The sequence below is a fragment of the Vanessa cardui genome, chromosome 7, assembly GCF_905220365.1.
Source record: "Vanessa cardui chromosome 7, ilVanCard2.1, whole genome shotgun sequence".
NCBI lineage: Eukaryota > Metazoa > Arthropoda > Insecta > Lepidoptera > Nymphalidae > Vanessa > Vanessa cardui.
In genome coordinates, this window is record NC_061129.1 from 11,717,609 (window position 1) to 11,734,006 (window position 16,398).

The following is a 16,398-nucleotide window of genomic DNA, read 5'->3' on the forward strand; positions in this document are numbered from 1 at the left end:
CGCGGCCGCGTTGCCCTGATTCTACTAAAATTACTACGCGTTGCTATTTCCGCACTCAACTCATTGCGCTCAAGTACCTTGCGAATTTGTTTTTTTGGTGTTTATCCTTTCGAATTTACTTAAGTTTTTTTAAACCTTAAAACTTACGAGGTAATAATTATAATTTTAAATTATATAGCATGTATTTAATCGATATTAATTGTTGATAGTATAGTTTTTGTACTTATTAGTTAGTGATATTTGGTCTTGTCACAACACCTAAAAACCTATTACCTATAGTGAAAATGAATGCATTTTCTTTTTTTAAATGATATAGTGCGAATAATTGTCATTGCCTTAGCAACGGGACATGAAAATACGGTGGTAATGTTTATGTCGAGTGACATGATTTGTTTGTAAGATTTTCTTATTAAGTAATGGAGATTTTGCATAAATTCAAACAAAATGGTTATTTTACGGCTGACTTATACCACTTATTTGCGAAGAAAAATCTGGTGGATTCATTCGACGAGGTAAATTGTACTTGCATTTATAGGGGTTTTTATTTTACTACACAAATGATAAGACTCAACTACCAAGCATAAAACGAGAAGTTTGACTCATCAACGTCCAGAACGCACTGATTTATTATCGTATTATAGAGAGTTCTTCTTTTTACAAAGACATTAACAAATGTTCCGATAAATTTGGCACGTAAAGTGTACTCAATTATTTACTTTAGGTTTGTTCGCGAACACGCTCAAAATCAAATTTACCTGCGGAAATTAAATGTACATGTATGTACTGTTGTTTATTTTCAAACGAATGGTTTTTTTAAGCTACAGTGGAAATACATATCTTTTGTTCATATTAAGGCACATATTCCATATACATATTTAACATACAGGAATATATAATTAATCTTTTTATGTTTTAAAGACAAAACGTAAAGCTCTATGCCTATTATTTCTCTGCAGATCATACCATCGGAATATAAAAAGGAAATGAGTATGTCAACCGAAGAACGTCTACAATGTTTGAATAATATCGTAGTAGACAACATTGTACGCTGTGACAAAAATACTAGCAAAGTTGTTCTATCGTTTACACCTAGAATAATTGTGTTTCAAAATTTTAAACCAAACGATAAGATTGTCGCTAAATTTTCTGTAAAGAATATAAGTAAGGTAGGTATAATTTACGAGGATCTAGTTTAATCTTCCCTATTTTAATTCGATATTTATTCATTTATCAATTGTTCTATAAAAATATATAGCAAGAGAAGAGGCTACTATCAATCGTAGTGACAGCTTCGTTAGTCTGCTTGTGGCAAGATTGTCAGGCTTAGATTTATATGATTATGGAGTGGTACTCTTTCTGGGATGAACCGCAATGTCGAAAAAATCCTAGCAGCGTAGAAAACTGACTGTATTTATACTCTCTGCCTAGTATGAAAAGCTATTTAGTTTCTTCACCCGTACTTTTTCCGGTTATAGCCATCATCATCATAGTTTGTATATACAGTAAAATAGTATCGGTTTTTGACAGATATTTTTCTTTCCATAGAGTCCAACATATTTAAACATGGTGTGCAAAGAATCTTCCTATTTTTCAATTAAACTCTGTGGTGGGCAGCTACTGTCGCGCCTCGCTCCTGGTATAAGCGTTACATTTGCGGTTATATTTCAACCAGTTCAATACGAAGATTATACGCATAAAGTTACTTTCTATACTGACGTTGATCAATATGTGCTGCCTCTGATTGGTGAGAAATTAAAGTATTGTTGACTCTTCACGTATAGTTAGAAAATTTGATTTATCTTTGATTGGTCTTAGTCGTCGTAGCTCCTAGCTAGTTGAACACGGTCTGCTTAGAAAGTTCTTCGTAGATCCATAATTAATTGAAATTAATATTTCAATTATTTATTATGGTAACACAAAAAAAAGTAAAATTATAAAAAACGAGAGACACAACAATCAAAATTCTAGAGAAAATTCATGAAATATTTAATGTATATATATGATATATATTTTTAATTTGTTACTTATTTAGCCATGGGTCCGAGACCGATATTTGATTTTCCTGATCAAGTGTTAGTACCTGAAGGGCCGCTTAAAATTGAAAGTAATGTATTTTTGGCAATTCATAATATTGGAATGGTACCCGCAGGTTTCTCCTTGGATACGAAATGGTATGTATTCATTTCAAAATTAATATTAATTACATATGTAAATTAAGATAAATACGTTTTATTTGTCGTCATGAATTAATAGTTAGATAACGTTTATCTTAGTTTCTGGCACCAACTAAGTGCAACAGCTACTGAGTTTTCATTAAAAATGTGTTTTATAAATCTTTGTCAGCGGTGAGAAAATCATCGTGCGGAAATCTGATGCCTCTGACACACGTAAATAAACATATATGTTCACATATAAAGTGAGGCTGCGTGTAAGAATAACTTCTAAACGTTCTACTTAATAAAACATTGGCTAGTATTGTGGTCGTAATAATGTAGAATTCAGGATAGTAAAACTAATCTCTAAGAACCTACTTAGTGATGTAAAACAGACACACTAGTAAGATGTTGAAAGCTGCTTTACGGTGATACGTTATTTTGACGTGTATGTCGTAATATCAGCGGTCAAATCGGATCATTGCAAAAATCCTAGGATTGCAAAAGACTGACTGACTGAAGATTATTGAAAGCAAAGGAAAGTTTTCACAAAATTGTTACAGATATTTTTAAGGCTATGTGGCTTATTTTTGATACTCAAATAAAATACATTCGTTTCTTTTGTAGTCCATTTTCAGTAGAACCTCATTCAACTTACTTGGCTCCGAAGCAGAAAATCGATATCAAAGTTGGATTTAAAACGATGCATGTTGGTGAAGCGCAGGGGTACTTAAGTGCTACTTTTGAAACGGGTACATTTTTGAACTTACCTATTTAAAATATGATGTGTAATATGCCATATGCCTATTTAGTATTTTTTGTGTTAATTATTCTGTTAGTTAGATACTTAAAATTATAAGAGCATCCACATAGATCTTACCCACCTATTTATAATCATTTGGCGCAATGTCAAGTATGTAAATACCTATCATAAATAGTTGGATTATTCCATGTACAATTATTACGTTTACTAATTAATTGGATATATTTCGAACATAACAGTATTGACCGATTCGATCGGTATCGACAATTGTGTTATGCCAAATATATCTGTGTAAATATTTGAATTTGTATATTAATTAACGAAATAATTAGAACAAAACTAACCTTAAGATATTGATATTATGAGTCTTATAAAACGTTTTGATTAGGCGAAGTTTTCCGTATAAAACTTTTGGGATCTGCGTTCACTGTAAGTATAGAACTAGAGAAGCAAGTTGTCCGATTCCTCGACACCTACAATACGATGGTAAGGCAGCAAATATTTAAAATCACAAACAAATCAAACCATATCCTTACCTACGTGTGCATGAAAAATAGTTGCGTTTATAATGGTAAGTTGACCTTTTTTTTTGCGATAATTTTTCAGATTTATCCAATTGTACATTTTTATTTATTGTATCTGCGAAAAGTTGTATTTATCAGTTGTTGTATCAGCTAATACACTTAAATACTTAACAATAAAATGACTTTGTTTTAGTAGAACTTTAAATTAGATATATATTTTTGAGTATACCTTTCGTTTTATGGTATAAAAATACACACGCAAAAAGTGCCTATGGCTATTGTTTAAATAATAAATATTATAATTTTATATTTGACCCATGACATACATACATACATACATACTCTTAAGGTATTTGTCTAATTTTCTTTTATTAAAAATTCATTCCACTGTTCAGATTTTGAAGAAAAACTCAAACTGGCTACTATATTTTATGAATTAAAACAACACGAGTCGGCTAAGTGTAACAAATTGGTCCACTACGATGTGCTGAGCTGTGATGAACACGAACGAGTTTACACAAGAATATTCTTCGACGAGATACAGTCGTTGGTTGCGGATGAATCTTTGCTGTTTCAGAATACACACATGTCTGTAACACCCATTGTAAGTAACCTAGCAAAGGAGATTTTTATCTGTTTCATATTATATTCGGGTCTTATTTGATAATTTTATATATTATATCGCGATCACACGTTTTCATTTTACCCGACGTTTCCCGTCATACACTGAGGGGACGATTTCGTCTGACTTTCTTTTTCTTATTTACTATAAGACGTGAGAAAAAGATGTAAACAGGACTAAAATTCTAATCTATATTAATATAATGTAAAGTAAGTATAAATGCAAAAGCGAGCGAAGCCGCGAGCGACAGCTAATATACCATAAGTAACATATTACATATCACAACACATGTGGAAGCATGTCTGGGTCTGTGCAACCAGGTATATAACTTCCCAGTTCCCAAAGTTGGTGGCTCTTTAGCGATATAAGGAATGGTAAGGAATTTCTTACAAAGCCTTCAGTTAGTCTATATATCTATAGTCTATATATAGCCTATTTTTAAATTAGGTCAAATATAGAAAAAATAGAATTATAAATCTAGGACAAGATTTTTTTAAATATTTTTTTTTGGAACCGCAGGCTGCCCTGCTATTTATGAACAATACGCGTATTTATTAATAGGTATTACTGAAATTGTTATCTGTGTAGGTTAGGTTAGGTTAACCTAACGTTAACGAGATTTAAATCTCGTTACATAAACGATATCCTTTTTTTATTTTTAGCAAGGAAAGCTCTGGCCAAATAAAGCAACAGAGCTTACTATCACATTTTCTCCTAAAGAAATTGGAGAATTTGAGGCAACGGTATATTTAGACGTGGATGGCGTAAACGACCGCTTACCACTAAAAATAGTCGGTACCTCATTACCACCTAATATAACATTGAACTTGGAAACTCTCGATATGGACCGTGTTTACATAAATAAAACTTATAATTACGAAATTGTTACAATGAACAAAGGTAAAAGGGTATTATAATTACGAATACTTAATTTTCTTAATAAAAAATAATTACATATTTATAAATTACTTAGTATGGGTATTTATCATATTTTGAGTGTGTTTGAGATATTGTATAGATCTCAAGATATTGTAATTATTCGAAATATTGCTAATCGTAACATTTTGCTGGCAATGTCTTTTAGTATTATTTTGGTAGATTATTAAATCGAAGTGAGTTAAAGTTAACCTATAAAAACTTTAACTACCAATTACCTACTACTACCTACTAATTACTATACCTAGTCGAAAGACTATATAAACGTTTAAAATTCCATTATTCGATAGTTTACAATCACGCGATTATATTACAATCCAACAAAAACAATTTAACGTTGATGTATTTAAATATTATCAAATTGACATTATTCCCATCTCCGATAACAGCAATAGCCTATTATTCCACTTTAAAAAATGTGATTTGTGTAAATGACTATTAATAAATTATTTTAGGACATATAAATGGTGTGATTGTGTATAAAGACATACCTACTTTATTTGGGAGCATTATCACGTGTACACCCGAGATACACTGTCTGAGACCTGGCGATAGAGAGGCATTCGTCATTTCGTTCTGTAATTCTAATCAAGGACCTTTCTTTGAAGAAATAAATTTTGCCATACGAGAAACAAACGTCATTATTAAGCTTTATTTAAAGTAAATATCTATTGAGTTTTATTACATATTTTTAATTATTCATTGCTTAATAAGGTGTGTTACAATCTATATGACTCAAGCATTAATTGATGAGCAAATACTCGGCAGAAGTAACTTAAAAGCTTTGAATTTCATTAATATTTAATATAATGTATTACATAGCGAGTTTACTAAACGTAAGTCGAAACATTTCTTTGTCCGCAAATAATACCTTCATAGAATAAATAATTGTTGCAGAGGTGTTGTAGTGTATCCATCATTAATGTTTAGTAAGCCCTGCCTCGACTTTGGAAACGTAAGTTTGGGTAAGTGTTTGAAATAGTTGTTTATTGTTTTAACTAACAATATAAAATATACATTTTTAAATATTGGATTTAGGTGTATCGAAAACTTTAGAATTGGATGTTATAAATGAATCTCTTGTTCACGTGGACGCGAATGTGAAGATATCTTCAGACGGACCAGAAATGCGAAGTATAACGCTGACTGATTATGCTGTTGCTGACAAACCTAAGCCACCTGTGCCCCAGTGGCCGAGGGAGTTTGACATCGAACCTCATAAAATAAGTATAGGTCCCGAATCACGGATTTCGCTGCGGGTATAATACTATATGGAATTCATTTTTCGAATATAATTTGTATTTTGATTAGCTTGCATCCTAATTTACTATAATATAGTTGTTAGCTTTTCATGAGGCGTATGGGAGCATCAAAATATTTTATTTGAATTAAAAGATTCTTCATTGTTCATCAGCGAAATAATGTTATTTTGATCCTAATTACTGGAGAAATTCGTATTTGCATTTTGTAATAAGTAATTTAGCAGATATATAGACATAAAAATAGTATAAAGTAAAGTATTACTTACGTTGTATTTGCAAATTTAAACTCGATTGATTGGTTTAAGGTGACATTAACGGCAAATCTGATAAGAGCTAATCAGACCTTCCTTGAGTTGGAGTTGGATAAATCTGACAGTCCACCCATAGTCTTACCCGTAACGTTCAATGCCAATATTCCACTCATAACTCCGGCGACAGAGATAAAATTGCGCGCTTGTTTCTTAGACTTCGCTTATAAGCAGGATATTCATATTATCTGTAAAGAATTCTGGGGATATTTCACATTGGACGAGTCTGAGGTACTTATTGGCATTTTTGATGTTTTCGTAATATTTTGTAAGGTCAGATTATAGGAAGCGATGATTTGATTTAAATAGAATGTTAAATATAATTCATTCAAATACTCTACCATACTAATTTCGTAAAACATGTGTATTTAACTGGAATTGGAATAACTTGGTGTTAATATTTATCTCATTAGACAGAATCCACGTTAGAGGTTGATGTAGGGATAAAAGAAGGACTGATTAAACCGAATAGCACCCTCATTTTACCTGTGGCGTTCAAGACAAGCGTGCTCGGAGTTCAGGAATATTCAGTTCGGTAATTACCTCTAAATAGAGTGTATTTTGGTAAAACGACAAACATATGTGTTCTTTAATTTTAGTTATTGAAGTCAATATATAACAAAGAAAAAAATTGGTCCTTTATTTTCATTACTTTAGAGTAAAATGTAATTGCCGCGAAGGAAAACATCGTGAGGAAACCTACATTTATCTAATTTCATATAAATTCTGAACGGAACAGAATGGTGGAATATGTTCCAAACCTTCTCCTCAAAGGGAGCCCTTAGCCCAGCAGTGGTTTACAGGCTGTTCTTGTTATTTTAACATGTGGTCCGAGGTTACATGGAACTACCACACAACCAACATTTTACGGTTGATTTAATTAATAAGACTAATATTAATACTGTTTGAAATTTGAATTGTTATTGTTAGTTGTAGAATTTTTTACGGTTTTAAGTTCAATATTCATCCCTAGATTAAACTTATTCGGCTCTACGACGCCAGTGGAAGTGTGTCAAATATCCGGCTGCGGAGTGCGTCCTATCGTGACGTGTTCGCCAGCAACGTTACACTGGGGGCAGGTTAAGCTCTTGGCGAGAACGCAAAAAATATTGACACTATGCAATGATTCCCCAGTGGCTGTCGCTTTCAAAGTTTCGCTGGTATGCATTTTTAAACCAACTAGTGTGTTTTTTATATAATAAAAATATAACTATAGTTGATGATTACTTAAGTATTAGTCTTGCGTTAAAATAGGACAGTTCGCCTCTGAAAATTTGCCTTCACTTCATCTAAGCTATTTAGATATCTGTTACTGTGCTTCCATCAGTAATTATTAATTGATGTAGGGACACATTTTTATCGACAGAAATGTAACATAACTTATCTTAATTTTTTTAATTTAAATAGTTTCTCTATCTCATGTTCAGCTCAATCGCGATGGGAGGTGGCATATCTCTCCTACAGAAGGACATATTAATCCCGAATCAGAGACGGAGTTAATTGTCACTTTATATTTGATAGACGCAGACAGTTATACGAACAAAGCTGTCATACAGTTGGAGAAAGTAAAGGATATAGTGAGTATATACAGTAATCATTTGTTTTAAGTATATGTACATTATTATGTTGATGTAAGAAATAAAAGGAGATTTTTTAAGTATTAGCTCGAAGGTAATACTTTTGCAGACATAGGTATATAATTTTATTAAACTAACATAACTTTGTATTTTAACTATTGAGCTCATTGCCTTATCTTAGTAGAATATGCATTCCGAACCGGTGGTAGTTTCACTAAATATAGTTTTTTAATTGTCGATTCAAAAGTGTAAAAGTCTATTTGAGTGGTAAATATATGATTTTGATTCTGATATTTATGTATATTCAAGTATGAGAATTTAAATTTTGATTTATAATTATAACTTGGAAAGTATAATTACCGTGTTCAGCTTGTACCACTGTCGGCGAGCGGCGTGGGAACAAGTATTTTAGTTGGAGACTACAGAGATAAAGTGATACTTGGTCGCCATTTTACAAAAATCCCATTAAATTGTAAAGTCATTATGGAGAACTGTGGAACCCGTATGCATGCGTTAGAATGGAGCGAGCATTACAAAGCACCTAAAACTAAACAACACAGTAGGTAAGTTTTCTGTTCTACCCATTTATGTGATGTATTTTTGGGCATTTATAATTCGACTTTGATATATTTTCTTCTTCTTTTAAGTTTCTTTTAACATTTAGATACGATTTAATGTTGTTATTGTTTAATTTACATAATTTATTTTCATAATTATAACCATTCTTTTTCGCGACAGTGGATTTTTTAACATGGAACCTAGAGTATTTAAAATGTTAGCTGGAGAAAAATTGGAGTTATCTATAACTGGTTTGTCTCATAAAGTAACAACTGTTAAGGAAATGTGGTATTTAGTGGGAAGCGTGGAAGGCATAAATAAGAAAGAGTTACTATTGGAGTGCCAGATTATAGCAGAATTCGTTGATCCAAAGATTGAAATTTCATCTCCCGTCGTTGAGTTTCAGTATGACTATGGTCCATATAGTGAATTTTACAAGTTAACAGGTGCTCATATATTTTCTTTCATTTAGCAAATTCTTTGTGCAAATTTCATTTATAATGTTATAAGAAATGTTTCCTTTTAGAACTTGTTACAATTAAAAACGTGTCCAAGTTGCCTTTGGATTTTGAAATCAGTGTTAAGCCTCCATTTGCAATAATTCAAAAGTACGGTTCATACAAAGTAAATCCCGAAGAAGAGAACCTATGTGGTTGTGTGTGCTACGACGAAAATGATTTAAATATTCCCAGTATCATAAATGAAATTGGAAGACGGCAGTCTAAGATTTTTATAGACTATTTAACTTCCAAACCAGTCGATCCTCTGAGAAAAAGACCTTTGCATTTTTTTCAAGACATTAACAAAATTAAGTGGGTATTTAATCTTACACATTTGATTGAAGAACGTTTGGAAGATCAAGAAGTAATTAAAATACAGATCTTATTCGATACAACTAAACACGTCTCACTTAAATCACGTGTCTATTGCGATTTGTTAAGAATTAAATTTAAGGGACACAAAAATAAAGTAAGGTTATAAATAATAATTATTAATATGTATGACAGTTATGGTAATAACTATTTTCAAAACTGCACTTTATTTATTTGTAGGATGCGATAAAACTTATCGGAAAGATCAACTTTCCGAACATATATGTCTTGTCTCCAAGAGTTGATTTTCAGTGTTTATTAAACGGAACCATTGAAAGTAGAACTATTAAAATTCAAAATGTGACTCCTCTCCTTGCTTGCTACAAGTTTAACTGGAAGAAATGCATAATAAATTTAGCAACGGTTAGCAAATGTAATATTTTTTTGAATATGATAGAAGTAACGTATTTAAGTAAATAATACAATTATACAGAGTTTTATCTTACATTTGTTATACTTCTGTCATATAGAGTATTCCTACTTTTATTTACTATATATTTATTCAATATTAAAAATAATATTTTGTTTTAAAATAGCCCAACAATCTAAGGGTTGCGAGCAATATGAGCAATTATGGGGCATCTACAACGGAAACTCAGCTGACCGGTTCGTTTAATATTATTATTATATTCATTTGAAAATATATTGTAATAAAATATACAAATATTTTTATTAACTACACAGATGAAGGAGAGTTACACGAGATTTTAGCTTGTCGAACGCCAATGGGGTCGACTATTGCCTCGCCTAATACGCACAATGGTAAAGATATTCAAAAAGGTATTCAAAACAATCAGCATCCGATAAGTATATATTCAGCGAGCCCTCGTAATATTGGTGATGAAAATGAATTATCTAAACTTAAAATAATGAAAAAAATAACACCTATGATAGATACGGTATATGAGACACAATTTGAGTGGATACATAAATTTCCAAAAGTTAATAAAGTTTCGAACGTCAAGATGAATGATATTCTTCAACTTGTTCCTTATTCTGGGATGTTGAAGCCAAATGAAATCCAATACGTGAATGTAATATTCAGACCAAAGTCGAATATAAACGTTCGTGTGATATTAGAATGTGAAGTGTTGGGTGGGCCTCCAGAAACGATAATTATAACTGGTCAGAGTTCTGAGTTACTGTACAAAATAAGTACGCATAAACTTAATTTCAAAATACGTTCTTATCATGAAAATGCTACGGAACAATTGATCATTTCGAACATCGCACAGCTACCGTTTGAATATAAAACCTACTTAAACGAGCCCAAGTTTAAAAATAACCTATACGGAACCATCATTGATTTAGTTCCTCCTGAAAGAAAATTGGAACCAGAACAGCAATCGGAAATTAAAATTGAAATGAGACCCGGTATAATGGGATATTTCCATCGAACTTTTCTCTTAGAAATCGGGCATCTTCCTTTTATACCTATAGAAGTTTTTGGTTGGGGCGTTATACCTCAAATATATCTGTCATTACCACGACCAGATATTATAAAGGTAAATCTTAATATTAAAAGTACTAGGTATTGCAACTTGTTTATACTTGCAGGACTTTTGAATAATAATATATATTTATAGTTATTTAATCAAAATAAAACTAAACTGAAAAAGAGAAAGTCTAATATTACTTACAAAACAAATAAAGATGAAGCTGAAGGCATAAATATTTTTACAAATTTTAAATCATAACTATAGTCGAAGAACTAATATTTGTAATTTGCTATACGAGTTTAATAATTTACATATAAATACAATAATAATTTATAGACCATACATTGCTTTGTTTATTTTATAAACAAATACACAAATGGTACTCATCTAACGTATATTGTTTAAGTACAGCTTGAATATCGAAGGAATCTATATAAAGAATTGTTATGTCTATAGATCTCATAAATATTTAATGTGATTTTAGCTTAATTCGGTTCTGGGGTATTTGGCGATACCTACACTCACGCAAGAATATTTAGAATCGCTTCGTGAAGTATTCTCTAGTTCAACATCCGAACATTTGAATACACCATTGGTAGAAGAATGCTTTGAAGATCCTTATTTTCAACTTGACTGGCATATATGTTCCGCTTGGGTAATATAATACAATATTTGCTCTTATCACAGTTACATTATCTTGCATCGCATTTGTATAATAAAAGCAACGACATCCTACAAATGTACCGTCTAACTCCGCATGAATGTAGACCGAAAATAACTGCGTGGCTTAAAAGATTGAATTATGATGATACTGAATTATGATAAAGTATTATCATGTTTTGTACATTGGATTGGATATCTATACAGTTAGCCATTTCAACATGAAAAGTTCACACGTTATTTACACGCGTAGTCATACACACACACACACACACACACACACACACACACACACACACACACACACACACACATACACGCACACACACACACACATACACACACAGAGAGAGAGAGAGACAGGGAGAGAGAGAGAGAGAGACAGAGAGAGAGTGAAACATACGCGAGCGCGTTCTACTATTAATCTGCAATAAATTAAAAACTACATCATAATTGTCATTTTAGGATGCTTATCCTTCTGCCATGGACATCGAGTTGGCAATAGAGCGAATGTTGGTTGTCAACCATATCACTTTGCATCCAGAAATTTTAAGTTCATTTCAAACAGCTTCAAAAATTGGATCTATTCCCGGTTTTGCCACAATCCCCTATATGATCGACTATGGTGTTGTTATTACTGGCAGTACGGTAATTGGTCAGGAATTTATTTGAATAAAATTAAATAAACTTTTTATTTCTAATTAAATATTCGATAATTTTAGATACAATGTTGTGTTGAAATAATAAATTACGGACCAATTGTAACAAAGGTGTATATGGCAAAAAGCACTCATCTTCCACCTTGGCTGGCATTGAAGTTATGTGGGAAGTTAGCTCCCGGTGAAATGGGAAAACTTGAAATTACTTTTGCGCCAACGTCAGCTGATATCACTGAGTTGGAGCAAAATGTTGAAACATTCTTTAATTTAGAGGTATTAAATAAGCATGAAATATTTTTATGCTTTTCAATATCGATTTTGTAAAGATCACTCTACTTAATTGGTAGACATTTTAACGACATTTAAATAACTACCTACCTAATTAGGTAATACACTTACCTGTTTTTAAGATAAATAATAAATATTATTTGTTTGTTGGATACTGAGCAAGGAATGTTCTAGAATAAGATAGCAAAATTTATTTATGTCTTACGAAGCATACTAATATAAGTTTGTTTTTAAAAGCATAACCATAAGTAATTCGTTATATGTAGAACCAATGTTAAAAATGTTCTTTGATAAAATATTTTATTTGACATAGGTGCCATATGGGGTAACAATACCGGTCCAAATAAAAGCTCTATGTGCAGTACCTTATTTAGTATCTAATGTTAGAGAAATTGATTTTGGTTCTGTGAGATGTGGAGATAAAGTTGTGTGTTCGATTCCTATAAAAAATATGTAAGTACATTCAATTTCAATTTGGCAGACTGTCAAAGAAGCCTGTAAGATTGTCTAGCCTTTACTCATTGACACTCAGATATTCTAATAATTTCTCATATTGTCAACTCTTTAACCACCTTTGGATGTTAACAAATCCCATCTTCTATAAATCCGTAGATATTTGCTTTTTTGTACCATTTATTTTTGACAAGTCAACTGAAAAATCAACGTCTTCTTTAGTGGGAAACCTACGTGCATCTGGTTTGTGACATTGAGATTGAAAACTCCGGGATCAAACGTTATGACGGTACTTGATAGCTCTGGAAAGTACGAACCTGGAGAAGGGGGATGGTTGAGTATCGCTTTCAAGCCCACGATTGAGGTTATTTTACAGGATAAAATAAATTTAAATAAGATTTTAAAGCTAATTAATAGAAACGATTAACATATGGGAACAAAAGAAAAATAAAAGATACACAATAATCCTGTTGAAGAATATTAGCTGTTTTTTTAGCAATAACTTACTTTTCTATATGTAATAAGCCACTGACTTAAGTGCATGTCTACATATTTGTGGCATTAAATCGAATAACATCGCCCAGGAATATATAAAATGCTTTTTCAACTTTGCTATGTGTGAAGTAACTTTATAATATTTTATATTGTATTTTCTATTTTTACTTCTAGATGGCATACGAGGGTGTTTTGATATTTAAATTCCACATGAATCCCAACCGACTAACAATTCCAATCACCGGTCAAGGGATATTACCTCAAGTACATATCATTGGACCGTATGTCAGCTTTCCACCGACTTTACCTTGGGCAGAAACATCGGAAATTTATTTCGGCTTGACGAATCCTTGTCCATTTCCAATTGAACTTATAATAGCCCACAGTGATAAGTAAATTGATTAATTTATCTTTTTATTACTTTTTAAAAATTAAAATATTAATGATAATATTTAAATACAACTAGTTATAACGGATTTTAATCGCGTATATTAATTATTTTGGACATCCCGACGTTTCGAGCACTTTACAGCGTTCGTGGTCAAGGGTAGACTAAGGTGGCATTTGTCTATTTGAAGAACAAAAGAAAATATTATTTGCAACTACCTTTGCCATTTGGTATCTTGAGTAACGTTCCGGTTGCACGCAGAAGGCACTGACTGTATCTTTATGTCTTGCAGTCTGTTGGATTTGGGATTTTAAATGTTTAATAAGTGGAATCCAGGTGTTAGAAAGTCTCCAACCATCTTCTCTATTGAAGTTCGGATGTTTTTGAATTTCAATAGCCTCACGTATCATTATAGGAATGAATCTGTGTTCTTTAGCGAGGACCTGTGGTTTATCAAATCGGATAAAATGGTTAGGTTTATCCAGAGCATGTTCACAGACTGCAGTCTTTGAAGAACGCCTATTTTTTTACATCTCCTATATGTTCCTTGACCCTGGTACCGATACTTCTCTTTGTTTGGCCTATGTAAGATAAACCACACTCACATTCGAGTATAATTAATATACGCGATTAAAATCCGTTATAACTAGTTTTATTTAAATGTGTAATAATCGCGAAAATTTAAGACAACATTAAATGATAAGATTGTTTACAGGCAATGGAAAGATGAGGAGGACGTGTACCAGTTACTGTATAAATATTACAATAAGCCTGAAGAGATGTTGTTACCGGCTTCAACTCCGGGCTCTGGAATGCCACCGGAGATAATTACTTTCCATAGGAAGTTTAAAGAAAGAGTAAAGAGGTAATGTTAACTGAAAAGTAAGCTACAGCTTTAAAATATTTAAATTTGAACTATTTTATATTCATTCAGATGCAAAGAGGAAGAAGCGCAATCATCGAAGCCGTCCACTGTTCGAGCGTCTGCTTCTTCGCGGTATATTTAGTTACTGATGAAACTAACACAATCTGGATTGCCATTATTTAGCAAATCGTAATTGATTTCTTAACTTGTAGGAAAGCTAAAAGTCCAAAACCCACGGCGAAAACGGCATCTGCAGGAAAGGAAGCAGCCACTCCTAAGATACATAGAACAGAAACAGAAATTATTAATGGTTAATTAATTTAAAACTAATATATGTTTTAATTAATTTAATTTTAAATTATTTTTAAATTTTCCTTAGTAGGATTTAATTATTTTTCGACTCCTTTTTATTTCAAAAAGCGCTGCTTTAGCGATATGGCCGCCTTTTGCACCTGATGCAACTTTTGTTTAATCCAAATGCTAAATTTAGTTAAGAGCAAAGGCACGTTTGTTATTAAAATATTTTTACAGATGTAATAAAGGAAATGAAAGATGCGAATGTGGATCCATTAAGAGAATGCCTCAATGTTTTCGATATTACATCCTCAGACGATGTTTCTAGAGATAAGCATTCCAACGGGATACTGATATTTATGCATGGATCTCCCTGTGAAGGTTAGAATTTACAATTAGCTATTATGTCTGGCGGGACCGAAGGATATATTTTTCTTTAAGGGCCTTGATATATCGTCCTTGCTCGTGTCATATTTTCTTAAAGAATTGATGGAATGGTAACATGTTATATTTTTTTATGTATTATTTGTGATCTTACAAGATTTCCGCATTGTAGGACAAGAGCCCGTATAGCGAATTTTTGGAAATTTCATTTTCTAAAATTCTTAAGCCATACTATATTCAATTTTATAAGTACTACATACACTAAAAACGGTATTTATATTTCTTATAGAATTCCGATTAAATATGGTGTAAGCTTATCATTTACATTATATTACTCACTTTCAATTTAAGAAATTTTCAGAAAACCAGTGCCAAGAAATTGCTTATTCGATGGGCAAAGCACTCGGGCTTCCAACAATCAACGTAGACTTGTGTTTTATTGAGGCTTTATGTGTTTGTAACTGCGCCGCAAAATTTGTACTAATTCAAGCAATAAACGAAATGTATGAGATTTCAAGAAAGAATGTAAATAAAACTGATTCTGAAGTAGAAGAGGCAGATTCTGAGGGTAATTGTAAATTTTATGCGATATATATTTGACTATGTAAGATTTTTAAGTACAATTAAAATAGAATGTAGGTTCTGAAGATCAAATTTTTTATTACAGCATCTCCTGAAGAAAAAGACGACAGTTTTGAAGTGTTATATAGAAAGATGGAATTTTTGGCAAATAATAAAAATGTCACTCCGCGATCTAAAGGTGGTGATAAGAAGAAAAAAGGGCCGACGACCTCTTCAGTTATATCACACACTGCTTTAGGAGCTATCGGATCTTCCACCATGTTTCAAATGGTTAGAAAGTGGTTAATAACCTCTCTTATAGAAAAATACATCTTAT

General features: G+C 32.0%; 1 protein-coding gene across 1 annotated transcript in view; it reads left to right on the forward strand.

The window, feature by feature from the left end:
• The first annotated feature begins 416 nt into the window (after positions 1-416).
• Positions 417-16,398, forward strand: part of LOC124530971 (hydrocephalus-inducing protein-like) — a 39,497-nt gene continuing 23,515 nt past the window's right edge. Inside the window, 31 exon segments of the mRNA XM_047105343.1 lie at positions 417-512; positions 957-1,166; positions 1,546-1,724; positions 2,781-2,905; positions 3,305-3,487; positions 3,836-4,044; positions 4,725-4,962; positions 5,454-5,658; positions 5,896-5,963; positions 6,037-6,257; positions 6,566-6,799; positions 6,982-7,103; positions 7,542-7,728; positions 7,996-8,145; positions 8,515-8,708; positions 8,884-9,149; positions 9,230-9,672; positions 9,756-9,938; positions 10,112-10,181; positions 10,260-11,080; positions 11,499-11,669; positions 12,140-12,322; positions 12,397-12,606; positions 12,935-13,074; positions 13,297-13,438; positions 13,744-13,961; positions 15,035-15,132; positions 15,354-15,527; positions 15,727-15,770; positions 15,852-16,068; positions 16,168-16,352. Of these exon segments, the coding sequence (XP_046961299.1) occupies positions 417-512; positions 957-1,166; positions 1,546-1,724; positions 2,781-2,905; positions 3,305-3,487; positions 3,836-4,044; positions 4,725-4,962; positions 5,454-5,658; positions 5,896-5,963; positions 6,037-6,257; positions 6,566-6,799; positions 6,982-7,103; positions 7,542-7,728; positions 7,996-8,145; positions 8,515-8,708; positions 8,884-9,149; positions 9,230-9,672; positions 9,756-9,938; positions 10,112-10,181; positions 10,260-11,080; positions 11,499-11,669; positions 12,140-12,322; positions 12,397-12,606; positions 12,935-13,074; positions 13,297-13,438; positions 13,744-13,961; positions 15,035-15,132; positions 15,354-15,527; positions 15,727-15,770; positions 15,852-16,068; positions 16,168-16,352 (6,186 nt within the window).